This window comes from Xyrauchen texanus, chromosome 39 (assembly GCF_025860055.1).
Source record: "Xyrauchen texanus isolate HMW12.3.18 chromosome 39, RBS_HiC_50CHRs, whole genome shotgun sequence".
Taxonomy (NCBI): domain Eukaryota; kingdom Metazoa; phylum Chordata; class Actinopteri; order Cypriniformes; family Catostomidae; genus Xyrauchen; species Xyrauchen texanus.
In genome coordinates this window covers 17,731,981-17,759,972 of record NC_068314.1, presented here as the reverse complement: position 1 = coordinate 17,759,972, position 27,992 = coordinate 17,731,981, and the positions used below count along the sequence as shown (strand labels likewise).

Sequence of the window (27,992 nt, the reverse complement as noted above, 5' to 3'; positions counted from 1 at the left end):
CATTTATATATTGAATATAATACATTTGGCACAAAAATAAAAATAAATAATATGTTCTTGTTAAGTCAGTGATTCTACATTTGAATAAATTAACAAACCATTACTTTAATAAATATACATAAATTGTTATATAGATGCATTGCATCAATGTTTATTGCAGTTGGTCAACCGGGTCCAACAGTGCTCGAAATGAAAGGCTGTGTCAGGTTGTGGGTGGTAACTGAGGTCAGATAAACTCTTTGGTGACTGCAATCACTCCCAAAAATATTGTAATAGTTAAAACATGTTATTTTTTGAATCTATTATTGGAAAGTAGATAGATGTCGTTTTGCACCATGAGTTAATTCCATATGATATTTGATCAAAAACGTGGATAAAGGAGGGTATGATATATCTTCTAGGGTGAAATGACCACTTCATAGCAGTATTTCTATTTCAGCAAGCTAGCCAAATTTTCAACCATATACCATGCATTATGCATTATGTCAAAGTACAGGAGTTTATTGCACAAATCTCTAAATCTGATATATACCTGTGTGTGTGTGTGTATGTATGTATATATAAACAATATAAAAAACAAAATGTGTGTGTTTGCGCGTGTGGGTGGGTTAGGGTGGTTTAGGGTGGACATTTTTTAGGTAACAAACTGGTAATTACAAGGGTATTATGCTATAAATGTGGCTTATGAGGTCATTTCTAGTGTTCCCATAATTCAAGTCACTTAAAAAACATACTAAATTATGTTTTTTTGAAAATGTAAAAATGCAGAACGTTTTTTGTGAGGGTTAGGAGACCCTTTAGGGGATAGGATCTATAGTTTATACAGTATAAAAATCATTATGTCTTTGGAGAGTCCTCATAAGGATAGCCACACCAACATGTGTGTGCATACATTTTTATTACATTTGTTACAGTAGCACAAATTGTATACACCTTTGTAAGCACATAGGTTGATGAGTTTTAAGGCCGGGTGCTTGTGAGAGCTTAAGTCCTCTCCTGTAATTACATCAGTGCTCTAATGATTAGACTTACATGCGGCTTAAAGGGTCAATCATCTGCTTGCTGAGTGCAAAACAGCATCTTTAACTGTCATTTAGATGAGTCGGTCTGCCATAGATGTGAGTTCATTAAAAAACGAATTATTTTCCTGGTCCCAGAGAAAACAATGGTGAAGTGATTGGTGTGTGTCATTTCATCAGATTTGTAGTCTGAAAGTTGACATCATGCCAATGCAAGTGTCTTACTGGAGTTGCAATTCCAATGTAGTACATTTTATATTGTAGTAGCATAATTTTGAAGTCATCACAAACATTATTGGCTAGAGGGCTAAAACATGACAACATGAAGTCACCCTAAACTATGCTTGTCTACTGCCTGATTACAGGAGAGTATTTCAGCCCAGTGTAGGGTTAAAGTCAGGACACAGTTTTATATAAAGTCTCTAGCCTCGTTCAATATTTTTTGCAGGTTGAGGCATGACATGCACATAGGAACATAGAGGTATGTTCTTCCCACTTTAGTTCTCAATATTTTTGGCCATGTGGGATTGACAGAAGCTAAGTGGATTAGATTCATCTGCAATTGGATTTACACAAATAAAGTGGATTTGGTCAGGTTAACTAAGGGACGACATCGTGCAGGGATTTCCTGCCACAACTCTGAGAATACACGCACTCCTTCTGAGAGGTTACCTTTAAACGCCAATATAACTGGTTCTGACTAGTACAACAGCTTATGTCCTGTGCAGAGACATAGACATTTCAGTTTTAGCATGATTGCTGTGAATATTGCTCTAAGCTCTATTACGATGGACCTCAGAGGATGAACTGATGCCAACTCCAACCATAAGACATGGGATACTTCATATGCCATTGCCTGAACCTAGGATTTAGGATAGACCTCACCAAAATTAACGGCTGAATGAACTGCGAAGCACCTCACTGATCTCAGCCTGCATCACCTTTGTCTATTGATGGAAACACTCTTAATAAATTGCCATCAATAGCCTTCATCAGCCAACTATCAAAGGACAATACATCAATGTGAACTTCTGCAGATAATCCAGGATGAACTTCAAAGACATTAGACATTAATCTTACAGTTCATACAAAATATTTGTTTAAACACTGTCCTTTAACACTTACTTAGTTTACTAATTTTAAACCATTGCATATAAATAACTAATATTGGCATAATATTAATGTTGTTAGCCAGAGGGGAACTGGCCACCACAGAGAGTCTGGTTTCTCTCAAGGTTATTTTCTCCATTAACCAACATCTTATGGAGTTTTGTGTTCCTTGCCACAGTTGCCGTCGGTTTGCTCACTGGGTTTCTAAATAAAATTATAATTGAATTACTAATTTTTATAAACACTTCATAATTGTATTTAATCAAACTACACAATGATGACTCTATAGAGACTTTATAGATATTACTGTATCATTTTCTGTTAATGCATGATTTTCTGTAAAGCTGCTTTGAAACGATGTGTGTTGTGAAAGGTGCTATATAAATAAAAATGACTTGACTGTGTCCAAAGTTTCAGCAGTCATTTTCTGTGAAGAACAGAGAGATGACTGAAGTTGGTGTTTGTAGGGATGAAAGCCATCTGACAATGAGAGGACCCTTCAGCTTCTGGAAGGGATGCAGTGAGAGCTGCTGATTTTCTTCCTTCTAGGCCCTTTCCACTGGTGGTACTAAAGACCGTTTTAGATATACTTTTCCCGGGACTAGTACATTGCTTTCGCACCTCAGGACATATAGTTCCTCTAAGCTGTTTTAGGTGACATTTTCTGAGGAACAGCTCAAAGATCTCAGTGCCTTTTTGAAGGCAAAGTATGCCTGTTTTTGCAAAACCATGTTTCAAAATTTTTGGAAAAGGACAATTCAGACATTTCCAACGCATGAAACAAAAAAATACAAAATAAAAACCTGGAGAACCTCGAAATTGTAGTAATGTTTCATAAAGAACTGATGTCTAGCCAAATATATATATATATATATATATCAAATAAATAAATATTGGGATCACTTCCTTAAAGGGGAATGAGGATGTTTACTTGATTGGGTGTGCCATTGTGCCTTTGCTTTGTTTACCAATGCTCTGATGATACACAACTCAGCATCCATCCAACATTTCAAGCTATTTGAAATAGACCTATGAAGACAGTATAAACAAGATAGACAGCAGCATCTCATTTGGAACAATGGATCATGTTTGCTTATTACGTTTTCAGTCTTTCTTCATATGGACTGGCATAAGTCTCTGACAGTCCTAATACAGTGTTAGTTTCTCAATATTTCTCACGAAGGCAAAGACACACATTGTCAGCTCTTTGTGCTTTAAGCACATGTGAGAGAAAGAATTCCAGATGCAACTATGTTTCTGTTGCAGCTTTATGTGCAGAAATAATTCCATAAAAAATGTGTCTGTTTGTTTGAGCATCCCGAGCCTCAGCTGAGCAACTTTTGCTTAACCAATGTTAAGGAAACCTGCTTGAAAACAGTATTTGATCATTATTTTTGCCATTCCGTTTGGTGTTTTTATTTTTTGTCCTTTTATGTCTTCTAAATGTTTGGGTATTTGTTGAGTTTTGACACTCAATGTCAGACACATCCACACTCCTGAGCTGAAAACTCGTGAATTGTGTTGTATCGATAAGAGTTATCGAGGAAGAAGATGTTCTCCTCGTACGCGGTGGGCCGACAGCAGGGGCTGTGGCGAGCCTTCTCCCTCTGTTCCCTGGTGAGCAGCCTTGAGCGTTTCATAAATGCTAACGCAAGGTCATAGTTTCTGCGGCTAGCGGAACACTTCCCGCTGCAGTAATGGAAGACTATAGTCTCGTCACTGACGTAGCCAAGCCCAAGCTGACTGACCGTCACTTCCACTTCCCGAAGCGAGCACGGTTTGGTCTGCTTTTTTGCACGTTTAGTCCTTTTGCTTTGTTGGGCTTCTCTACGGGCTTTTCTCTCCACCAGCGTCCCTATCACCTGCTTCAGCTCACCCTCTGTGAAGCTCTGGAACATCTCCATGACTGAGATTGAAAAAAAAGAAAGAAGAGGAAACCAAGTTTAGAATGTCAAGACAATAAAACTGTTGAATTGATACCTATGTAACTGGCACTTTCATTCACACTGAGAACAGATGAATCAAATATGACAATCTGATGTAAACTGTGAGTTCTGGGTGCCCTAAGTCAGTGGTTCCCAACCTTTGGACATATTTAACAATCCGTGACCCCTCCCCATATATATATATATATATATATATATATATATATATATTAATGCTATGCACATAAACACACACACACACACACACACACACACACACACACACACACACACACACACACACACACTGTGTATAGTAACTCAATTTAGTTTTAAGTTTTTAATGACATTTTATTACATGAATACACAGGAAATGTTCCTTTCAACTTCAAATGTTTCCTTTTAGCCTAATATTTTCATTTTTACACAACTAGTAAAACGCAGTTGTTTCTCTTTTTTTTCAGGATTTTGTGTATAAACATAGAACACTGAATGTTATGACGTAATGTTAAATATGCACGGTAGAATGCTGTATGTAGCCTACTTATATGCATGCATGCACAGATCCTTATTTTTTACAAGGCTAATCATAATGTCTTTTCATCTTGCTTGGTTTCATGCTGTCGTTTGCCAGTTTTTCATCACAAAAGACACATTCTGGCCGAGACTTGTCTTGGCCTTCAATAAAACCAAAATGTATGTAGGTTTTGTCATAGTGTCTTAACTTTTTCTTCGCCTCTGATGAAGAATCACCGCATTTACGTTTCTCTGCCATTTTCCTTTTCATTTTGCCGTTACTATGACAACAAGCACACTGGGCAAGTGACGGTGTGTGCGCAAAATTTAAATAATTATTTTATATAAGAGATAATTTTTGACTGCCTTATCTTGGCATTGTAAGCATATGATTTTTTATTTTTTTTATTTGAAAAAATATTTTTATATAAAATTATTAGTGGAACATTTTATGCATCTTTATTCACCTCAAAGCATATCCGCTCCCGCGCCCCCCCTGTGAACTCTGGCGCCCCCCTGAGGGGGGCGCGGACCCCAGGTTGGGAACCAATGCCCTAAGTCATAAGCACAAAGTCAAGGGGCATGGCCATGAAGTTTTGGTATTTTCATGCAAGCATGCGCTAAGTCTAGGCGCAAGTGGATTTGGTGAAATCGAGCATGCAGATCGCTAATAGGTTGGATCGAGTGCATTTTTATTTCATATCCTATTATATAGACCATTCCCTCAAGCACCAATTATATAAACAAAGACAGCACATTCATAAGAGGTTGGTAGTGTAAATGGATGGTCTGCAATGAAAAAGATGAATTGAAAATTACATTATTTTGTGCATAAACTGCATTCTTGATAAATTTCAGGCATATTTCTATGACAGTGACAGGCTTCTTTTAAATGCATTAAATTTGATTCTCGTCAGGATTTAGATGTACGCTCCATTAAAATATAGAGAATGTAAGTATTATTAATTACTGACACATAAATAATGGCTAGTATTAACAGTGATTGTATCAGTATGCAATTTGCTTCTACCGTTCGATTTAGATTTTTTTTATTTTATTCATTTATTTAAACACACAAAATTAAACCAAAAATTTGTTCTAAATTCGAATTACACTTCCATCTAAATGAAAATATTATCAAAATAACAAAGCAATAAAATCATACCAAATCTAAACATTTCACCCTCTCCATCTTCTTCCACCAGTCACTTTTGCAGTGAAATAAAAATCTCTCTACGACCATAGGTTGAAAAATACCAATATAAATTAGATCATAAATACAACTGTAAATATAACAATAATTATAATTGAAAAATAAACCATGACCCACATCTCACAACTCTCATACATTTTTGTTTAATAAAAATTGGCAGTGATTGCCAGAGACTTATTTTGATGGTCCACAATATTTTCAGAACTTGGACATGAACCACCTGCAGGTGGAATCTCCAAACTGCAAATGCAGGGACTGAGTTTAAACTTTGCGCTGAGATAAGACATGGTTTTGAAACGTCTTAGAGTAACAACCTATTTCTCAGGAAAATGGAAATTGCGCTTTTTGCCACTTCACTACCATACAATACACCCACAGTTTGCACACATACACCCACAGATTGCGCGGACACTTAGCACTTAGAATTAGCGCTCTCACGAAAATTGGATAAGACGTTGCGTACGGTCGTAGCACGTAGCACTGCGCTTTGTGTGCTCACGAAAATAGAGCCCTGCATTTTAACCAAGCAGTTCCCTAACTATGGTGGGAATTTGGGGTGGGGTTGTCTGAACATTGGGAGATGGAGGGAGTGTTTGAGAATGTTTTTTTGTAATTCTGTTTGGTGTCACTAGTGATGCAGAAACTGCTTACATTAGCTTGATACCGTCAAGATAGAAAAATTGAATTCTCTCATGGGATATTCAACAGTTTTTGTAAAAACTACAAGACAAGAGGATAATCTGTCATATTATAAAAACTCTGTCTTACATTCTGAGACAAAAGAGTTTTCTTCTGCAGCTGATCTGACTCTCCGCTGCCTCCCACCTGACCCAGCGGAAGCTGAGGAGTTGGAGGGTGAAAATAAGGACGACGATGATGATAACAGAGATGAGGATGAAGCTCTGTTGTGGGGAGGAAGAGGCGGGGCTCTGGAAGAGCGTGTGGCTTTAAACAGGATAAGGTGGATTGCAGCACCACAGAGAATCAGGGCGATGGCAGCAAACTTCCATAACTTCATCTTAGATTGAGGAAAAGCATTGGGTCCCTGCAAAACAAACATGTGTGAGACCCATGATACATACCACAAAACTAGTTTTGCATTTGCTAATGGATTTACCAGTTCAGCAAAATAATACTATTCAAGTTTTAGGTAAGGTTTCAGGCTTTTTTGTGAAGATGAAATGTTACATGAAAGCCGCTCTGTTTCATGTAGTCAGGAAATTTGGCAATTCAGCATGCAAATGTTACAATGACGTAAGTGGAGAGACAAAAGTGGGGAGATTTTAAATAGTTTTAAAGGGTTACAAAAAACAGATATAGATATAGAGTTGTCATATACTGTAAAGCTACCTCGGCAACCCTGATGTGCTTTTTCAGTTTTTGAAGTCATTAACTCAGCAGGGACTCCCGGCGGTCATGGGATTAACGACCTCCTGCTGGCAGATGCTAGTGCTCGCTTTGTCTCCATCAGCTTGGCTAGCATAAATGTAAATATATTTATGCATTTGGCAGACGCTTTTATCCAAAGCGACTTACAGAGCACTTATTACAGGGACAATCCCCCTGGAGCAACCTGGAGTTAAGTGCCTTGCTCAAGGACACAATGGTGGTGGGTGTGGGACTTGAACCAGCGTCCTTCTGATTAACAGATAGCAGATTACCAGTTATGTGCTTAGACCACTAAGAAGTGTAATACTTTGGGTTTAGAACAAACCCTAATGTTTGAGGAATATATACAGTACTTCCTTGCAAGTACTGCAATAAATAATTCCCAAAAATGCTTTTCCTGGTATTAAATCTACGATTTTGTAATCACACATTTGGGATGTTGTTCAAATCAGCGTTGAGATTCATTATTTTTTTATCTTTTCTATTATTTGGACACATTTTCAACCAGCTGCACCAATAACTGACATTGATGTTTGACACTGCTATTCTCAAAAATGGTTCCAAGGTTAGTAATCTAACAGTTACAGGGCTCAATCGTTCCCTAAAAGTCTGCCAACTAACAAACGCCAAACAAACTTTTAACATCTTTATTGTGTTTTCTAAAACACTCAACTACAAATGAGCAGTCTCGTGCAAACCAAGTTGTTCTTTCAAAGATTTCATTCACAGATGTTTGCACAAGTGGTTTTGCCATCCACAACGTTTTTTGCTCCTCTGTTGATCTCATTCCGGTTGCAGGGCTCCAAGCACTCACAGGTGTGGATTGTCCAAGCAGGCACGATGCCATACAGCCAAAATCATCTGTGTCAAGAACACACAAGTGCTTAAGTTTATTGTTTTACTATTTCAACATTTCAGATGGGGATGAAATAGGGAATTCCAACCAAAACAGAGTGCATGTACGCAATTCATTGTGTTATGCAGATTACAACGTTCTCCTTTGGCTATTTTACAATGCACACATGAAAACTATATCAGTAGATTTTCTTCTGTGATTTCCCTTCATCCACATAAAGATTTATTTTACCTTGTTTGCTCACTCAGACACACTTCAAACAGGTAAGTTTATTTTGTGAGTGAGACATTTTAAGGATTAGAGGCCTTTTAAAGCACTCTGTTACGTTAAATATCAAGAAAATCTCGACCCAATACAAACCATATTTCATGCTAGTGAATAATACTGAATACCATTTTCATTTTCCATGGTTTTCCATTGCACTTCATGGTACTTCAAAGAAGAGGTTGACCTTTTGCCAATACTTAAATAAACCGATTTAAAAACTTTCTTAACATTAAAAAAATTATTTGTCTGTCCGTACTGTGAAGTGCACAGACAGAGGCAACAAATGAATAAAGTTCAAAGTGAACAAAATACCTGATGCAGTTTATAGTGCAACCAAAATCCCAACCAAAAATTAAGATTTGGTGCGTAATATGAGACTTTTACTTTTAACAAGCCTAAAATACACCTTATATTAAAACTTAATATGCACTCTTACAATCATCTACAATGTATTCCAATATAAACTCTATAAAGTAATCATTGTCATATGTCAAATATGAGCAGTAATTAATCAACAGGTGATCATCAGCAATCATAATTGTCTGATTTTACAGGATTCACGTATGATATAAAAACAATTACATAAAAAGGACTTTCTTTTCCCTTTCCTAGAAACACCATCAGTCAAAATGAATAGGAACTTGACAATCAATAAAGGTTATATAGATAAACGTTTAGCAACTTCATTGCTTCAAAGTTGTCTTTTTTTAAATAACATATATTAATAATTGTGCATTGGTTCATAAAAAGTGATGGTGACATAGACTTGGCTCCACTACAATGCTCTAGGGTGAGAAATTGCCACCATAAATACCACAGAAATTCATAATTTTGGGGTAAAAATTTACTCATAATATTTTTATTTCAAAGATCTAATGGCTTTTAATATTCTATTACAGTCCTAGTAATATGGCATAAAACACAAGTTGATGTATTTATGCTTCCCCTGGGAGACATTATCAGGAACCATGGAATTAGTTTTCAATGTTATGCTGATGATACCCAACTTTATTTTTCTTCAAATCCCATTGAAATTTCACAATTTTCCAAACTAGCAGAGTGTATATATATGATATCAAAGATTGAATGGCTAGAAATTTCTACTAATTAATCTTTCTTTAAAAAATTCTCTTAATTACTTACAAAGATTTGAATGGTTTAGCTCCACAGTACTTAAGTGACCTGCTATAATCCATCATGTTCACTATGATCGCAACTTTCCAGCCTGCTAACAATACAGAGAATATCAAAATCCAAAAAAGGAGGGAGATCAATTTCCTAAACTATGGAATAGTCTTCCTAGCAGTGTTCGGGACGCAGACACACTCTCTCAGTTTAAGTCTAGACTAGAGATCTGCACAGGCCTTAAAAAGAAACCCGAACCTGACGCGCCGACACGGCCAATGGCTAAGAACCCAAGAAAGGCTTCAAAGCGCCCCTGAGACGGGCGAGCCAGGAACCCGCTGCACAGCAGCTGGTAAGCACACCACTCCATCTCCCGGTGGAGGGCCAGGCGGACAATAATTATTTACCTATTCTGTTGATTTTGCCTCACCCCCAAGAGGCTACAGTACCCACATTTTCAGCAAAAGGGTGGTTCCCTAACTTCCTGGGTCACACATTCGGTATCCACATCCGTTGTTATCACGACCGCTGGGCACCGTTCCTTTATGGCAGGTTTAGCGCTGTGGCAAAATCATGCCTGCCACAGGATGGTCGCGACAGGCCGCGAGGACAATTTCCCTCCTCCCCCATCCCAGACTGCTCCTACGGTGGGTATATGGAGCCAGGTAAGTGCTTCGATGCCCCCGGACTCAGCACGGCATGAAGGGCACGTACTTCCACATCTTGGTTTTACCTCATCACAGGCCCTTCCTACGGTTAGCTTTTGAGGGCCGGGCATACCAGTACAAAGTCCTCCCCTTCGGTCTGTCCCTGTCACCTCGCGCCATCACGAAGGTTGCCTTACCGTTAAGGGAAGTGGGCCTTAGTGTCCTCAACTATCTCGACGACTGGCTGATTCTAGCTTACTCGTGGGACTTGTTGTGTGCACACAGGGACCTGGTGCTCAGGAACCTCAGCCGATTTGGGCTGTGGGTCAACTAGGATAAGAGCAAGCTCTCCCTGGTTCAGAGGATCTCTTTTCTCAGCGTGGAGTTAGACTCAGTCTCGATGATGGCGTGCCTCACGAGTGAGCGTGTGCAGTCCGTGCTAAACTGTCTGAGAACATTCAGATGGAAAATACCTGTCCCACTGATACAATTTCAGAGGCTTCTGGGGCATATGGCATCCTCGGCGGCAGTCACGCCCCTCAGATTGATGCATATGAGACCATTTCAACACTGGCTTCAGAATCGAGTCCCGAGATGGGCATGGAGCCACGGGGCACACCGCATGCTCGTCACGCCGGTCTGCTGATGTCTGTTCAGCCCTTGGACCGACCAAGCATTTCTACGGACAGGGGTTCCCCTAGAGCAGGTCGGCAGATGCGTCGTGGTTATGATGGAATAAAACTAGTGTTATTAACAACTAATTTTTGTTAGTGCTATTCACCTTGATTTTAACATTAGCCTGATTAAACACATAAAATTGATTAATTTAGGCTTTTTGTATTAAAGGGGTCATGGTATGCCATTTTTTTAATTATTTTAATATGTTCCTTTAGGTTTACTTATAATATTAGTACAGTTTTATGTACAAAAACAGTCATATATTAAAAAAAAAAATCTATATATATATATATATATATATATATATATATATATATATATATATATATATATATATATATCCTTCACCCTCAATTTGACCCTCTGTCAGAAATGCTTGGTTTTGATGCTGCATCTCCTTTAAGACTTGATAGTAAATGTGTACTGTTATGAATGGCTCTCTGCCCTTGACTGAATGCTCACTCTGCTAATCGCTACTGAGCGGGGCTATGGAAGTGAAAAGGCAAAGTATGTGATCGTGGAGGTGGTCAGATGCTAATGTCTGCCAGTGTGACATTACAATGTGGAGAAAGCATTCAACAAATGCTCTTTTTGCAGTGAGGAGGAAGTTATAAGTTCTGAAACTTATAGTACAGTGACCTCTTATGTCAAAAGATCAAGGAAATTTTGAATTCTAATGTCATGACCTCTTTAAATTGAGTGTCTTTTCCTTTGTTGCAAATGTAACATATAGAAACACACAGCTGGTCCTTTTGCTCGTCACATAACAAAACAAGGAACATTCATGCCATATGCTTGTAACTGCTCATGCCAATAGATGTGCCTTTGGTATTCTTGCCTTTAAAACACTGAATTGTTATAGACTTTATTGATCTAGTTTCTGTAAGATCTTGTAAGAATGTCCAATAGGGACTGGGGGTACCAAACAATTCAGAAGGTGAAATCAGGAAATTCCTATATTAAAGAGAATAAGAACTTCAGCAGACAGTACTCTCTCAAAACACTTCACCAGGTGTTACTAGAGTGCACTATACTCTTGGTCTGGCCCAGTAGAACTTGAAAGGAGGAAGATGTGGACCTACAAGGCTTGTGTTTGGACTTTGTCATAATTATCCTGCCAATATTTTGATGTTCTGTTTGTTAATATATGATGTGCCATTATATAAAACATGCAGCTTTTAAGACAGTAGTACCTAACCCCTTTTAAAAAGAAGAGTGTGAAAAAGAAATCAAATAAATTATGCTATGATGATAAATGTGCACTTGTTTCAATATTCTTTTGTGGGCCAATTTTTTTAAAATGTGATTACAAAAAATACTACAACATCTGAGGGACTTGCACATCTAAGGGCTGGCTCCCATTGCCCCAACAAACAGCAAAATTTAAAATATTTTCATGTGAATTTAGAAAGTTGAGGAATAACTATAATTTTCACCAACTGTTGGTGTTTGTTGGGTCATTGTAAACAAGCCTTTACAATGCCAAATGTTTATGGGAGGGGAAAGAGTTGAGAGAATGCTCACACTTGTGGCTAAACATTTCAATTATAGGATGCTTAAATCCTTGAGAAAGCTCTGACATAGCTTTTGCTGGATGGGAATGTGTAAGCTGCATTTTGAGGGTGTGGAAAGTGCCAGTGAAATTTCTGAAAGCACAACTGGATCAGCCTCTGAAAAACATTTTCTCAACTTGGTCTAATGAAGTAACATCCCTTTCATTTACATTTACCTTAATATTTATGCATTTGGCAGATGCAAGTTATCCAAAGCAACTTACAGTGCATTCAGGGTATACAGTTTATCAGATTGTGTTTTCACTGGGAAGCAAACCCATGACCTTGTCATTGCTAGCATCATGTTCTACCAGTTTCACAATCCCTGTGTTTTCACTCAGTGTACTTGCAATGCACCATCCCATTGAAATCATTAGATTTGTATCATTCTCTGATGCAGTGAAAACTCTTTTTTAAAAACTTATCCTGATGCATTATTGCACTCTGAAATGTATCAGAACACAATTTATAATGCAAGTACCACAAGTTACGCAACACAAGTTGGCAATCTCAGGATTGCTATAGCAGGTAGTAGAGTCTTCTTCTAGAGTCAGTTTTCTCTTTCGGACCAACTAATGTCATGGCAGCTGTGTGTGGCAGAAATTCTTGCTGTTAGTTATTTCAATCTTTCCTTTCTTTCTTTCTTTCTTTCTTTCTTTCTTTCTTTCTTTCTTTCTTTCTTTCTTTCTAGGTCAACTAGTAGAGCATGGCTTCAGCAACACCATACTCCTGGGTAAAATTATCAGGAAACGTGTAAAAATGATTCACATGCTGTGACCAAACAGTGATATCAAAGCTTAAAAAAAATGTATCTGGCTTAATTTATTTTTGGAACACATGTATTAATTGTAGTTATTCCTGGAGCAAATGGGAATTGACAAAGGGTTTACATGGATAATTGTTCATGATACTGCTCACAGCAGGGAAGTGTGTTACAGACAGAGGAAGTAGAAAGAGAAGAGAGAAGAAAGAAGCACTCAATAAGTTAAAGACTATTCTTTCAGTCTTGTCTAAACAAAACATAACTAATAGCCCTAAATTAAATTTAGAAAAACTTCTTCTTTGTTTTATTCTCAGACACAGTGAGAACTCCAGCCAGGATACACCCTACACAAATCACACTATTAAGCACAATGTCTCCTTATTAGGAAGCAGAGAATTGTTCTGAGGGTCCTTTTGGAAGCAATGGCATTCTAAATGTATTCTTTTCAAGGGAAGTGGACTTGAGCAGATCTGTGTTTATAGAACAATCAAAAATAAATTGTCTAGTCAAGTGGGCTCTCAGAAATTACAAGATGCTAGAATAGTGTCCTAAGAGCCACTTATCCTATGAGCGAGTTCCTCAGACTTCTGAGAAAATAGAAAACATCCTCTACCTCGCGGTCCCTGTTGTGTATGTCTGTGTGATTGTTGAAGCATGGTTAATGTAATTTCCTTGTTTTCAGCTAAACATTTTACAAGTCTTGACTGCATATGCTCCTTAAACTCAAGGTCTTCAGGGAAACAACTGCTGCCAAGGGTGTTGTTTCATCTTGGGTGGGACTTGAAAAGAAAGGCGCGTTCTGGTGTTCTTCAACTGACATATTTAATATTGATCTTTTCATTACTGTATTAAAGTATAAAATAATGATGACTGGATTTGTAAAGTTCTTCAGTACCAACTTTGATGTTGGCTTGTGAAAGCCTGGCCTGAAACTCAAGACTTTAAAGCAACTTTTCTATGTGCAGTTCTCATGCATTCAGAGCTCCTCTGATCTGGGAGCCAGTTTGATTTGCTGTACTATCTCAAACAGCAAACCAGAAACTTTCTTATAACTTACTTCATACTTTCAAGGTGCATAAATAAATGAATTAATGAATAAATAAATATATGAATGATGAATAAATAAATATATGAAGGATGAATATACACGTTCTTTGTGTTTATTCTGCCTATTGGCTGGAGTTTGTTTTATCGATTTTCTTCTGTTATGTAATTCTGTCTCACAAAATTTGTATAGAGGCACTGGACTTGAGCAATCCGACAGAAAAGTTGTCGCTGGGGCACTTGTAGACGTACATGGACTTTTTGAGTTTAGAGGGATGGACGCCGGTTGGTGCTGTCGTGGTTAATGCGCTTGTTTTTTATTTTTCTGTTTGTTTGGTTTGGGGCGTGGTTCGGGGTTTGACTGTTGCACTAATGTTGGAATGTGGTCTTTATAATCTTGTTTTTGACACAATATAAATTTTTTCTAACATGTAAAAATGTCAAATGTTAACATGAATGGTTAGTCCCAATGTGAATGGGTTGGGGCACCCCATAAAAAGAAGGAAAGTTATTTCTCTTCTTAAACGTAAGAAATATGATATAGTGTTTCTTCAAGAAATGCATATTTCCCCACAGGAAGATGAACAATTTGGAACTGGGGTGGACGTGTTTTCTTTAGTGCTGGCTCAAGTAAGAGCAGGGGAGTCAATACATTGATAAGTAAGCATATACAATTCAAATGTCTCAAACAGATTAAAAATAAATTAGGAGAGTCATTATTGTTTTAGCAGAAATTCAGGGTCAAAGGTTGATTTTGGGATCAAAATTAATCTTGAAGGGATGTTGCAAGCCGCTGGCACCCCTCATGATATAATATTAGGAGGATACTTTAAACTTTTGATGAATCCAGTCCTTGATCATAGTGAAGCAAAAGTGTGCAAGCCCCCTAGAGCAACATCACCCACTTAAGAGGATGTGTAAATATCTTGGTCTTACAGATATTTGGAGACTTTTGAACCCATCTGTTTGGGACTTTATGTTTTTTGATCCATCCATAAGATCTATTCTAGAATAGTTATTAGATATTCATAGTAGATATTCATTTAATCTGTCATGGATTGCTCAATTGGAAATATTTTTGTCTCAGATCATGCCCTGGTGAGTTTAGAGGTGTTGCCACATACAGAGAAAAAGAAATCATATAGTTGGCGCTTTAATGTATCCCTATTGCAAAATCTTGAATTCCAACAAATGTTTAAGGCTGAAATCAATGAGTATATGCAGACCACCTGGTCCTCAGTATCCTCTATTGGCATAGCTTGGGAGGCACTTAAGGTGGTTCATAGGGGTCAGATCATGCAGTATGCCTTATTCATCAAAAAGTCCAAAGCATTAGAACTTGTGGAGTTGAAGGGAATATTAAAGGTGCTGTGGCAGTGCTGAAGTGCAGAATGTCATCTGATGTCCTCAGAGAATTGACCCTATTGAAATACAGATATAATACTATTTTGTTGTGAAAGGTGGGGTTTTGGCTATTCAGGGAAAGACAGTCATTATTTTAGTTAGGGGACAAAGCAGAGAAGCTTTTGGCTACATTTATAAAGCAGAGAGAGTATTTTTCTAACATTTCCTCAGTGAAATCATCTGGTGGTGAAATTTGTACCTTGGCCATTTATAATAATAATGCTTTTAAAGAATTCTGACTTGATCTTTATAGTTCCACATCTTTGTCTACTGATGAAGATATTAGAAACTTTGTGGAACCATTAGAACTCTCTAAACGGATGACTAAGATAACCTTGGAGGAGCCGGGGCCAGATGGCTTTGCCACTGATTATTTTAGATCTTATGCTACAGAATTGGCTCCACTTTTGCTAGAAGTTTATATGGAATCATTAAAGAATGGAAAGCTGCCGCCAATCATGACACATGCATGGATCATTCTGATACTTAAAAATGAAAAAGATCCAAGCGAAGTTACATAAAGTTACCATCCAATTTCCCTGATCCAGTTGGAAGTTAAAATATTGTTAAAAATTCTGGCTAACCGATTGAGTAAAGTTATGACATCTCTAATCCATATAGATCAGGTGGGGTTTATTCGGGGCCGCAGCTCTTCTTATAACGTTAGGCATTTCATTTGTATCACCTCTTTCACCATTATGGTTCTGTCTTGCCCTGGAACCATTAACACCTTCGACAAGAAGGGAAGATGATTTTCCAGGGGTGGTGGTGGGAGCTGTGTCTCATAAGCTTTTGCTTTACGCTGATGATATTTTATTATTTGTCTCCGACCCCACTAGAACTATGCCTTGCCTCCAAAGAATTATTAATTCATTTTCTAAGTTCTCAGGATACAGAGTCAATTGGTGTAAATCTGAAGCTTTGGCACTGGCAGCATTCTGCCCAGAAATGGCGTAACAGCCGGACGCTTTCAGTGGCCCAATAAGGGCATTAAGTATTTGGCCAGTTTATTCTCAGCAAATATGTCTGATTTAGTTAGAGGTAATTTTGACCCCTTAATAAAAAGGTTTTCGAGCGATGTGGGCAGGTGGGCTTCATTATATTTATCTATGATTAGGAATGATAAAGTTATTAAAATGAGTTTGTAAAGGATCTCCTCCAAGGGATGACACTTGAAGCAGTGGCTCGGAGGTGAGGTTCTTTATTTCCACAATTTGCACGTGCCAACAGCACTTTTACAAACATACATATTATTCACACACACACACAGTAATTCTCTCGTCAGTCTCCCTCTCTCGATGGAGGCCCTCTGGCTGCCTTTTATGCCGCTCTCCCCATGCTTGCTGAAATTAGAGACAGGTGTTAGACATAATTTAGCTCAGGTGTAAGCGCCCTTACTGCTTTTCTCTCCCGGACGGGCGCTTGACCACGCCCCCGCTGCCACAGAGTTGTATTCCAAAATAGTATCCCCTCTCTTATTTCAAGCAATTTGATAGGACAGCGAAGTCCTTCATTTGTAATGGTAAGCATCCCAGATTACATTTCAATAAGTTACATAGGCCGATTGACAAAGGTGTTGTTTTATTGTTATGCATTCGGTCTCAGACATTTGACTCATTGGTCTCTTACACCTGAGAGAGCCCCTCCCTGGTTTTGTATTGAACAGGAAGTTCTGGCCCCTATTTCGCCATTGCAAAGCCTTTCTATAAAACTAACCGGAGTAGTTAAGTTGCACCCCGTTGTTTCGCATATGCACTCGGTGCGGACAAAAGTGTCCGGAGTGTTTAATTCAGACTTTTATTTAAATGTTGCCTTGAACATATAGCTGAACCCCAAATAATGTATTAATATGTCCCCTTTCAGCGTGGATTGTGAGGGGGTTTAGTGACCTAGGGTAGCAGCTTTTGAAGAGGTGGCATCCAGAAGACTGGAGAATTTAGACTTGTTTGTGGAGAAATGGGGCAAATATCTGGCTTTTTGGAGGGCTCTCAGGGAGGGACAGTGGTGAGAGAGGTGTAGTGGATGTGTGTGATTATTATATATATATTTTTGTTGTTTTGTTTTTTTGTTTGTTTGTGTGTCTATAATTATGTGACCACTGGGGTGTTGTTGGCAATTGTGAGGGTTAAATCTTGATTCTGTTTGTATAAGTTTTTCTTTTCATTTAATAGATGAAACAATAAAAAATTGGAATCACAAAAGGGTGCTTTCTCCCATCTCTGCACTGGTGCACTGCAGAGATCACCCCTGTGTGCTTCGGCAGAACCAGAGTATATTCTATAATTTTTCAAACCTAAAAGAGTATATTCTAAAAGAACTGCACACAATGGGACGTCTTTTAAAAGACTCATCTTTTTAAAGATGCCCTTCCGTTTGTGTGTTATTCCTGGGTGCGGTCGTTATCTTTCGACTTCAGATGGCCATGATCGCTTTCTTTCGTGCCTGGGTGCTTCCCACATGGCGACATCCTCGTGGATGTGTCATGTCCTCATTGCGAGGACATGACCATGGCAACGTTGCGGTTGTGACTCGCTTTCGTAAGAAATCACACCACCACAGGGGCTTCCTGCCTCAGTCCTTCTAACTACGGGTATGAGGCCAGCGCGGCTAGCACTCGGGGCGATTTGGGGACCCCAATGGGTCCACCTCCACTGGGTAAATCCCCACGGACCTCCCATTCCCCAGAACGCTCGTTTGCTCTGGTTAGGATTCTGGATAAGTGGGCCGGCTTGTCTCAGGTCAGTTCGACCGCTTGTTCAGTGCCCACAAAGGTGATGAGCTTTCGAGTGCAGCATCGGAGAGCGGTCTCATCCAGTCAGCCGCGGAAACCTCTGCTGGGCTTCCCTCTTCAGGCGCGGTCGCCCAGTAACAGGCGGACACGGAGATGATGGACATGCTTTCCCAGGCAGGTGTGAGTTTCAGGATAGAGTGGATCCCTCCGCTCTCCCCTGAACCCTTGTGGCTCGACGATTGGTTTTTGGGCTTGCCGCACCGCTCACAGCCCCGACCCGCCAAGAGAAGCTCCTACTGGCGTCTCTTTTCACGTTTTTGGAGTTCGTCTCATGAATGAGTGTGGACAGTTGGTGCTGAACTGTTTGAAGGCGTTCAGACAGAAGACAGCATTCAGTTCCACTAAAACAGTTTCAGAGGCTCCAGGGGCATATGGCATCCTCAGCGGTGGCCACATTCGTCGGGTTGATGCATATGAGACCACTTCAGCACTGGCTCCAGACTCAAGTCCTGAGATGGGCATTGCACCACGGGACACCACGTGGCCATCACGCCAATCTGTCAGCGCCTTTTAAGCCCTTGGAGTGACCTCACATTTCTACGGGAGGTGTTCCCCTAGAACAGGTCTTCAGGCACATCGTGGTTACAACCGACAGGCATATGGCTATGTTGGCACATCAACTGCCTCGAGTTGTTGGCAATACTGCTCGCCCTGTGGAGGTTCCGGCCATTGATCCAGGGCAAGCATGTGTTGGCTCAGACAGACAACACAACAACGGTAGCATATATAAACCATCAAGGCGGTTTACACTCCTGTCATATGTCACTACTCGTCAGCCGTCTCCTCTAGAGGAGGAGGAGCACCTCATGTCGCTTTGAGCCACTCACATCCCAGGCAATCTCATCACAACAGCGGATGTGCTGTCACGACAGGTTACCCGCAAGGGAGAGTGGAGACTCCACCCTTAGGTGGTCCAGCTGATCTAGAGTCGAATCGGGCAGGCACAGGTAGACCTGTTCGCCGCCCCAGAATCCTCCCACTGCCAACTTTGGTATGCCATGACTGAGGCACCCCTCGGTATAGATGCGCTGGCACGCAGCTAGCCCCCTGGACTGCGCAAATATGCATTTCCCCCAGTGATCCTACTTGCACAGACCTTGTGCAAGGTCAGGAAAGAAGCAGGTCATCCTAGTAGCACCCTACTGGCCCACCCAGACTTGGTTCTTGGACCTCACGCTCCTCGTGTCAGCCCCTCCCTGGCAAATTCCACTGAGGAAGGACCTTCTTTCTCAGGGACGGGGCACCATCTGGCACCCGCAACCAGAGCTCTGGAACCTCCATGCCTGTGCCTTTGAGCAGCTCTTTGTCTGCTTTGGAAGACAGAGAAAGGAAGCGCTGTCTCCAAACAGAGGATCGCCCACTGGATCGTTTATGCCATAGCTATGGCATACCACGCTCAGCACGTACTGCCACCTGCAGGGCTACGAGCCCATTCTACTAGGAGTGTGGCTGCCTCCTGGGCGCTGACCAGTGGTGCCTCTCTAACAGACATTTGCAGAGCAGCAGGCTGGGCAACACCAAACACCTTTGCGAGGTTCTACAATCTCTGGGTTGAGCCGGTTTCGTCCCGTGTCTTAGCAGGAATGAACAGGTAAGGCCGGGACAGTCGGCCGGGTGTATCGCTTGCGTATAGCGACTTTCACCTTAACCGAGCTGAAGCCGTGCGCTCTTGACTCCAAGTAGTGTTCACAAAATGTTTTCCCTGGACGACTTCCTCCTAGCCCTGTGGCAGATGAGTTTACAGAGAAACTCGCTGATGGCTCAGTACACGTCCTATCTAAGCCCTGTACTGGGGTAGGTGCTCCGCATGTGCTGGTTCCCCATGGGTAACCCTTTGTGACATATATCTGCCGCAGTAACCTTTCCCTGTTGGTAAAAAAAATGTCACTCCTTTTGGGGAAAAAAAAGAAGAAAAAAAAGAGGGAAAGGGCACCACTGGGCTAACCTGCCCCTACTGTTTGGGCAGTCCACTTGTCCCCGAATGGTCATTCGATGCTCATAGCAGCGTTGAGGGAGGTTACGGGTCGGCCTGGTACACTGGCTATGGGGCACACAGTAGTCTGCCCGTCTGTGGGCAAACAGTCCAACATCAGTCAGCCTACTGCTGTGGGCCTTGTGTTTTGTTGCCCTGTGATTTTCAGCACTGTGTTTGGTTACTCCACAGATCTAGGGTTAAGCTAAGTGGACTTTCACAGACACTAAACTACAGTAAGACACTGACTTAAAATGAACAGATGCCTCTTAAATTAAATAGACCCAATCTGATGTTTATCAGCTGTATGGTGTATGGCTTAATTTCAGGATGTTGTTTGTTTTTTTGGTTAGGGATGTGAAAGAAACATAAGAGCTCTATACTGATCATGTTTATGAATTACAAATGCATGAAACATTCATGAGACATGCATGCACAAGATGTTTCATACTGCATTGTTTAAACCAGTTAAATGATACTTAAAAATAAAATAAAAAAGAAATCTCTGAAATAGCACCCGAGGGAACCATTTGGTTTAATTAGTCTTCAAGAGGCATCTTGAACATCTTGTTTAAAGTCTCTTAAACATCTTGAAATTTGGGGGAAAATGAAAACTCTCAACAGACACAGGAAAAACTGTAATGACTTTAGTTAATTTGACCAAATCTTATAATATAATACAAAATATAATATTTTAATCAGAAAGAGATTTATTGGCCAAGTGTTTATTCGTACTTGCATTGACAGAACAATTAGACAGAACAATAAAATAGCAATAGATCAATGAAAAATGCTTTTACATTTTTAATAACACTTATTAATCTTGGTTGAAGTTATTTTCTACAGTTACTAATACAAATAGAACCTTATTGAAAGTGTTACCGATATGTGCAAAGGGGAATGTGAGGTCAAGTTACCCAGCTAAAAATTACACATCATCAAAACACTGTCAATCCGATTCCATTGATCCTGCAGACATTGAAATTCACTCTTATTGATTGCTCAAGATGGCCATTTTCCACTCAAAAGAGGTTAGTAGAGTGAAGAATGCCTGAAGATGAATTCATTCTTAAGAACTTTTAAACACAACAACAACAAAACCTCCACTCTATCGGCGATTGAACTCTGAAGAAGTGCCCTCTATGCTGTTCTCATCTCTAAAGGGATGTCCACACAGAATACATTCTTAGTTGAAGCTGTGTTTCTATTGGCAAACTGTCATAAACATCCATGGGCAGATGGTATTTAATCTAGATGGTGATGGATGGATGTGTTGAGGTATGGAATGACTCATTTGGGCTTTTCTGTGTTTAATCAAATGGTCCTTCATTCAAACCATAAGACACTGCAGTCATTTACATATATGAAATCTGAAAACTAAAGCTATGTTCTCACAGCAGCTGAATGTGGTTGTCAGTTGCCTGTTTGAAGTACTAAATGCAGTTCGGTTTGGTTAGTTTTGAGAATGTCAACCACATTCTATAACTTAAACGACATCCTTTTATTATCAAGATTCGCAAGCGAATTTTGAGAACAAGTTTGGTTGATGTGCAACTTGTTGTCTGTTGCATCATTGACATGATGTGACAAGTTTTTACATGAGTGTTTATGAAATATTTTTACCAAACCAGATCGCTTAGTAGTAATAACATACATAGCTGGAGCAATATCAGTTTTCCAACTAAACAAAGGGCAAACAAAAACACAGCTTTTCAGCAGACACTCTGGGCTCTCGCTCTCTCACACTTTGAGTACTGGCCCTTTTATTTCCCCCCTCTCTCACTGCGAACACAGACACAAGCAATTACCAGCAATTAATCTCAGGTGAGAACCCTTACCTCTTACTCTTTTTCCAGACAAACGCTCAATCATGCCCTTGCCTTTGCACCTGTAGTAAATTATTCTCTGATCGCCCCAGTGTGTAGAGTTGCTCTGTGAAGTTCCCTCCTCCCAATTTTCCTTCATGACGTCTAACACACCACGGGGCTTACGCCCATATAATGATTCAAATGGGGAAAACCTAGTGGAGGCTTGCGGGACCTCTCACACTGCAAATAGCAGGGGTTCGAGCCACTTATCCCAGTTCTGAGCATCTTCTTGCATGAACATACAAATCTAATTCTTTAAGGTCTTTTTAAATCGTTTGACCAATCAAATAATTTGTATAGCTTGCGTAGTGTACGTGATATAAAAGCAATGCCCTGATCGGTGAGGATTTCTTTCAGAATCTCCACTCGGGAGATAATTCTGAAGAGTGTCTCCACAACACTACATGCTGACATGTTGCACAGAGGTCCTGCTTCTGGATATCGCGTGGCATAATCCACCAGGACTAATGTATAGCGATGCCCACATGCTGTTCATTCTAATGGTCCGATGAGGGAGTGGCCGGTGTATTCCACAGCTGATATTCACAGCATGCTGCACACCACCGAGGAACATCCCCGTGAATGCCCGGCCAATAGAAACAGAGTTTTCCCCTGTGCCAAGTGACCTGCCACTGTCCTGATTATAATGAGCTGCCTAGAAAAACATTTCCCGATGACTCTTTGGTATCAACAACTGGGTCATATTTTCGTTTTGTCTGAGCATCCTGTGTCACTCTATACAACTGATAATTTACCATTGAAAAATATGGACATGCGAGTGCGATGCACGGCTGAAGGCATGACTATCAATCACTATCACTTGGTCAAATACGTGCTTCAGGGTTTTTTCTCGCAACTGCTCTAAAGGGAAATCCTCTATCGGGAATTCCCTAAGGTTGGGGGAGGATGACACTTCCCCTTCCCTGGCGTCAGCCTGATGCGGATGCAGATGCCCAGGTCACACCTCCCCAGCCAGCGCGTCGCCCATTTTACACCGATTCACTTTCTTACAGGACCCATCCACACACCTTTCAATAATAATTGAAAAACAGGCCAATTAGTTCCCAAAATTAGTGGATGGGTGAAGCAAGGACAAACCACCGCCTCAGCATTATGCTTTTGTCCCAGGAACATTATTGTGACAGTCACAACTAGATAATCCTCAATATCCCTGTGCACAAACCTCACCTTCACCCGATTATTGGCATACAATGCCCCGTTTTGAACCAATCATTGATGAATGGAGTTTTGATTACAACCTGAATCCACCAAGGCTTGGTATGAACCCCCCTTGACACTCACCGGTATCTGGTACGTCCCTGCTTGATCGGGGGCTTCTGTAGATATCCAGAGATACTGATAGCACGAATATCCCCAAATCCCCATTCTGCTTTAAGGCATTTGCAGGCAACCAGGTTATTAATCTATGGGACCAAATAAATAAATAAAGTGGACTTTGAAAAAAATTGAAATAATGTGAAATATAGAATGTCCTTATAATCTGTTATGTGTAGAGTAAGTAGCCTGAAATGGTGACAGCAACTCATTAAGTGTTTTGTGCTCAAGATGTCAGCCAACTTGCAAAGTCAAGCAAAAAAAATTATTACTTTTATCCATTTATTAATTACTTTATTTGTCAGTTATGAATTGTCAAATTTGATTTAGTCTTTTACAAAAATGGGGAAAAAGAAGGAAATATAGAAAGTATATCCTCAAAATCTGTTCTGCGAAGACTAACCAGCCTCTAATGATGAGTACTGTGATATGAAAGCCATTAACTGTTCTTCCAGCCAACATTACAATTACACACAAACACGGGCAATTAAAATATATGTAAGTGAAAACACGTGCAAACTATTACCCCAAAAAACATCAAAGAGGAATGTGGAATTAGCTTTTTCACCTGTTTTCAAAAGCAGCTATTCATGTACAGTCCTTTGAATGTTTACTGTGCAGGTTCTTTTCTAAAATCCTTCAGATACACAACTTTAAAAGAAGTAATCAATGAGAATACCGCTTGAAAAATATGTTTATCCTGCAGATTCCTCCGTAATGATTCAGAAGCGTGAGAGAAATGCTCTCTCTTAGAGAGGCACAGACATTCAACAAAATGCTGCTGCAAGCGAAGGTCCAGGAGGGCCTGGTGTTGGGCCTGGTGGATGCTGGCCAGGGACCTGAAGGCACTCTCCAGTGGCAACGACTCCATGTTAGCATATTCTCTTCCTCTTTTTGTCAGCTTTCGGCACCAGTGTATCAAGTTCAAGGAATGAGGAAGCGGGAGACGGCGATTCCAATGCTGGACACAATTTTTATTTTTAACAAACCAGATCGCTTAATAGCGATAACAAAAAAAGACAGAATAATATCCGTTTTCCAACAAAACAAAGGGCAAACATAAACGCAGCTTTTCATCAGAAACTCTAGCTGGCCAACACACAAACAGCTTTTTGGCTTGGATCTCTCTCTCTCTCACACACACACTCGGAGGAATAGCATTTCATTTCCCCCATCTCTCACTGCAAACACAGAAACAAGCAATTACCAGGAATTAATCTCAGGTGAGAACCCTTACCGCTCACTCTCTTTCCAGATGAACACTCGACCATGCCTTCACCTCCACAACTTAACTTTTGCTCTGTTTCACTCACAATACCATCTTATGACATCAAAACACTTACTATAGAACATGACTTGTATGGCGATCAATATAATGCTTGCATTACATAACCAACTATGTTTACATGCTTATTTGAATGTAATGAAGTTGCACAGTATAGCTCAACTGAGAAGAGATTAGCACTTGCAATGTGATTGACTGGGATACAAGCCTAAGGTGTCATAAAAGCACTGCAGAATTATGTAGCTGCTTTAGCAATTGCATTTTTCATCTCACATTTTCTTTTATGTCACTATCAATTGGGTTTATGTTCAAGGTTTAGGGTAGGGATGTAGGTTTTGTTTATTTAAAACTCAATAGTGCATAAACTTAAAAAACACGTCTGTTTTTCATCTCACATTTGCTTTTATAAAATTATCAGTTAGGTTTAGGTTCAATGTGTAGGGTAGGGAGATAAGTTTTATTATTATAAAACTTGACAGACTGTTAACCTTAAAAACTTAATCTGGGGGGCCCGGGTAGCTCAGTGAGTAAAGACGCTGACTACCATCCCTGGAGTTCGCGAGTTCGAATCCCAGGGCACGCTGAGTGACTCCAGCCAGGTCTCCTAAGCAACCAAATTGGCCTGGTTGCTAAGGAGGATAGAGTCACATTGGGTAACTTCCTCGTGGTCACTATAATGTGGTTTGCTCTTGGTGGGACATGTGGTGAGTTGTGCAAGGATGTCTCCGTGGCAATGCGGTCAACAGGCCATGTGATAAGATGCACAGTTTGACGGTCTCAGACGCGGAGGCATCTGAGATTCATCCTCTGCCACCTGTACTGAGGAAGTCACTACCCCACCACGAGGACAGTGCATTGCTAATTGAGCATTCCAAACTGGGGAGAAAAAGGGGAGAAAATCTGAAAAAAAAACGGCATATGTTCAGGAGAACATTTAACTTGCTTTTGGTGCCACACAGTGGACATTTCCACTTCGGAACAACCGCGTTACATGTAATGAACAACATAATGTCATTTTGCAAAAACATCATCACATGTCATTTTCATGAGATCAATCTGATCACTATGTGCACAAATAATACTCAAGGCTAAAGTAAGTTAGAGAAGAGGATTGACTTGAGTTGCCTGTCCATACAGACATTATTCAAACTGTGAATATAGCCTATGAGATTGTAATTGCCAAAGATAATTTATTTATAATGGGGGTTCCCTCCTAATAGTGAGCAAGGTATCAACAGTGTTCATAGGCAACCTGTGAGCAGCCACAGGAGTTTGTCCTCTAGAGGGAAAGCCTTTCTTCTAGCTGTCTGTTCAGGGACCAAGATGCATCCTACTAGCTTGTGTAGGTGGAATTCAGCCCATGTTCCTCTGGGCTCCTCAGATGGACTGAGTTGTGTTAGAGAGGTTGCTGTCTTTATCTTATGCCATTTAGATTACAGCCCACACAACAGAAACTATCTCTCAGGAAGGACATATAAGACCACACTGGCATGTTTGAATGGCGTTGTTGTTTTAAGTTGTTTTAGAAATGAAGGACAAAGATAGACGATTCATGATGATTCTGGGATGTTCATGACTATGCCATTTTCACAGGAATGATGCACATGACAAATCCTCAATGGTGATTTTATCTGTTATTTCAGATCACCTGATTCCAAAAGATATTCAACCAAGCTTGACTGCAAATTGCTCTTGCAAACAGTAAATTCACAGATTCAGTTAAAGATATTATTTGGAAAAAACTAAATAGAATGAAATCATACTACAACAAATAAACATTCAAAAATGATGTTTGTCCATTTTAGCCCATTACTGTGTGTGAGAAAATCTCAGTTCTTAAGCTGCAGTTAAGCTGAAAGAACAGGATGTGTTCTTACCGTCTGCCCGGCTTATCCAGACTCCACAGCGTGTCTGTTCAGCTGACCTCTGAATAAAAATGGTATTGACCAATATTCCAGCCCTTTCTCTCTGGAAGAGTGAAGGAAAGTTGAAGTTTCTCTTTCTCACTCTAATATGGATGAATTCTGCACTCCAGAGTGTTTATGAAGAATTGGGGGCTCATCCAGAGATGCACTGCATTCCTTACTTACAAGCTTCTGTAGATATCCAGGGATACTGATAGCACGAATATCCCCAAATTCCCATTCTGCTTTAAGGCATTTGCAGGCAGCCAGGTTATTAATCTATGGGACCAAATAAATAAATAAATAAAGTGGACTTTTGAAAAAATGGGAAACAATGTAAAATATAGACTGTCCTTATAATCTGTTATGTGAAGAGTAAGTAGTCTGAAATGGTGACAGCAACTCATTAAGTGTTTTGTGCTCAAGATGTCAGCCAAGTCCAGCAAACACATTTTTAACTTTTATTAATTACTTTATTTGTCAGTTATGTATAGTCACATTTTATTTTATTTTTTACAAAAATTGAGAAAAAGAAGGAAATATAGAAGAATTTACTCAAAATCTCTTTTGCGAAGAGTAACCAGCCTATAATGAGTAATGTGATATGAAAGCCATTAACTACCAGCCGACATTACACTTACACACAAACACGGGCAATTAAAATATATGTCTACCATCTGTAAGTGAAAACACATGCAAAAAATTACCCCAAAAAACATTAAAGAGGAATTTGGATTTAGCTTTTTTACCTGTTTACAAAAGCAGCTATTCATGTACAGTCCTTTGAATGTTTACTGTGCAGGTTCTTTCCTAACACCCTTCTGATACACAACTTTAGAAGATGTAATCACTGAGAATACCGCTTGAAAAAGATGTTTATCCTGCAGATTCCTCTGTAATGATTCAGAATCAGGAGTGAAACTGGTATTGCTGAAGTCCCTATTGAAGCGAAAATTCATCATGCTCTCTCTTAGAGAGGCACAGATATGTTTCCATGAAGCCAAAATTGTCCTTCTTCGAGAAGGACTCTCAAACCCCTCCAGACCTGAATTCCATCACTTTTGCTGTTGTTATCTAAAGCTGAGTCTTCAAGTGTGTGACACAATCCCCACGCCTCATTACAGAAGGAGATTACGAACCCATAGCCATGTACCTGTCCAACGTTTCCTTTTTTCTGGCTGACACTGAACACCACCTTCTCCTTGATCCTTTCCACACCAGAGGATTAGAAGCCTTCAGCAGCTGCTACCTGGTGTGACACATAATGAAGTAGTCCTGACAGCCTAATCAAAGAGACACTATTTATTTCCATTCCACGGCAAGATGAC

The 27,992-nt window shown here is 40.0% G+C and overlaps 1 protein-coding gene across 2 annotated transcripts; it reads right to left on the bottom strand.

Annotated features, from left to right (window-relative positions):
• Positions 1–2: 2 nt before the first annotated feature.
• On the bottom strand, positions 3–27,992 carry LOC127632899 (neurturin-like). 2 transcript variants are annotated; one of them, XM_052111726.1, is made up of 4 exons: positions 27,414–27,992; positions 26,638–26,943; positions 6,552–6,828; positions 3–4,035 (listed from the first exon to the last, which is right to left on the bottom strand). In XM_052111726.1, the coding sequence occupies exons 3-4, from the start codon at positions 6,799–6,801 to the stop codon at positions 3,608–3,610; spliced, it is 678 nt and encodes a 225-aa protein (XP_051967686.1). In that variant the 5' UTR covers positions 6,802–6,828; positions 26,638–26,943; positions 27,414–27,992; the 3' UTR covers positions 3–3,607. The 2 variants fall into 2 exon arrangements, with proteins under 2 accessions (XP_051967686.1, XP_051967685.1); XM_052111725.1 differs by lacking the exons at positions 26,638–26,943; positions 27,414–27,992 and adding exons at positions 23,443–23,564; positions 24,044–24,103.

What these genes read in the sequence shown, in the direction of transcription:
- LOC127632899 (XM_052111725.1), bottom strand. Translation starts at nt 23,526, where the DNA reads ATGGGGATTTGGGGATATTCGTGCTATCAGTATCTCTGGATATCTACA. An exon ending in CAGGGACGTACCAGATACCG is followed by an intron (nt 6,829 to 23,442) that starts GTGAGTGTCAAG and finishes TTTGTTTTGCAG; the next exon opens with GGACCCAATGCTTTTCCTCA. An exon ending in AAACTCTTTTGTCTCAGAAT is followed by an intron (nt 4,036 to 6,551) that starts GTAAGACAGAGT and finishes TTTCAATCTCAG; the next exon opens with TCATGGAGATGTTCCAGAGC.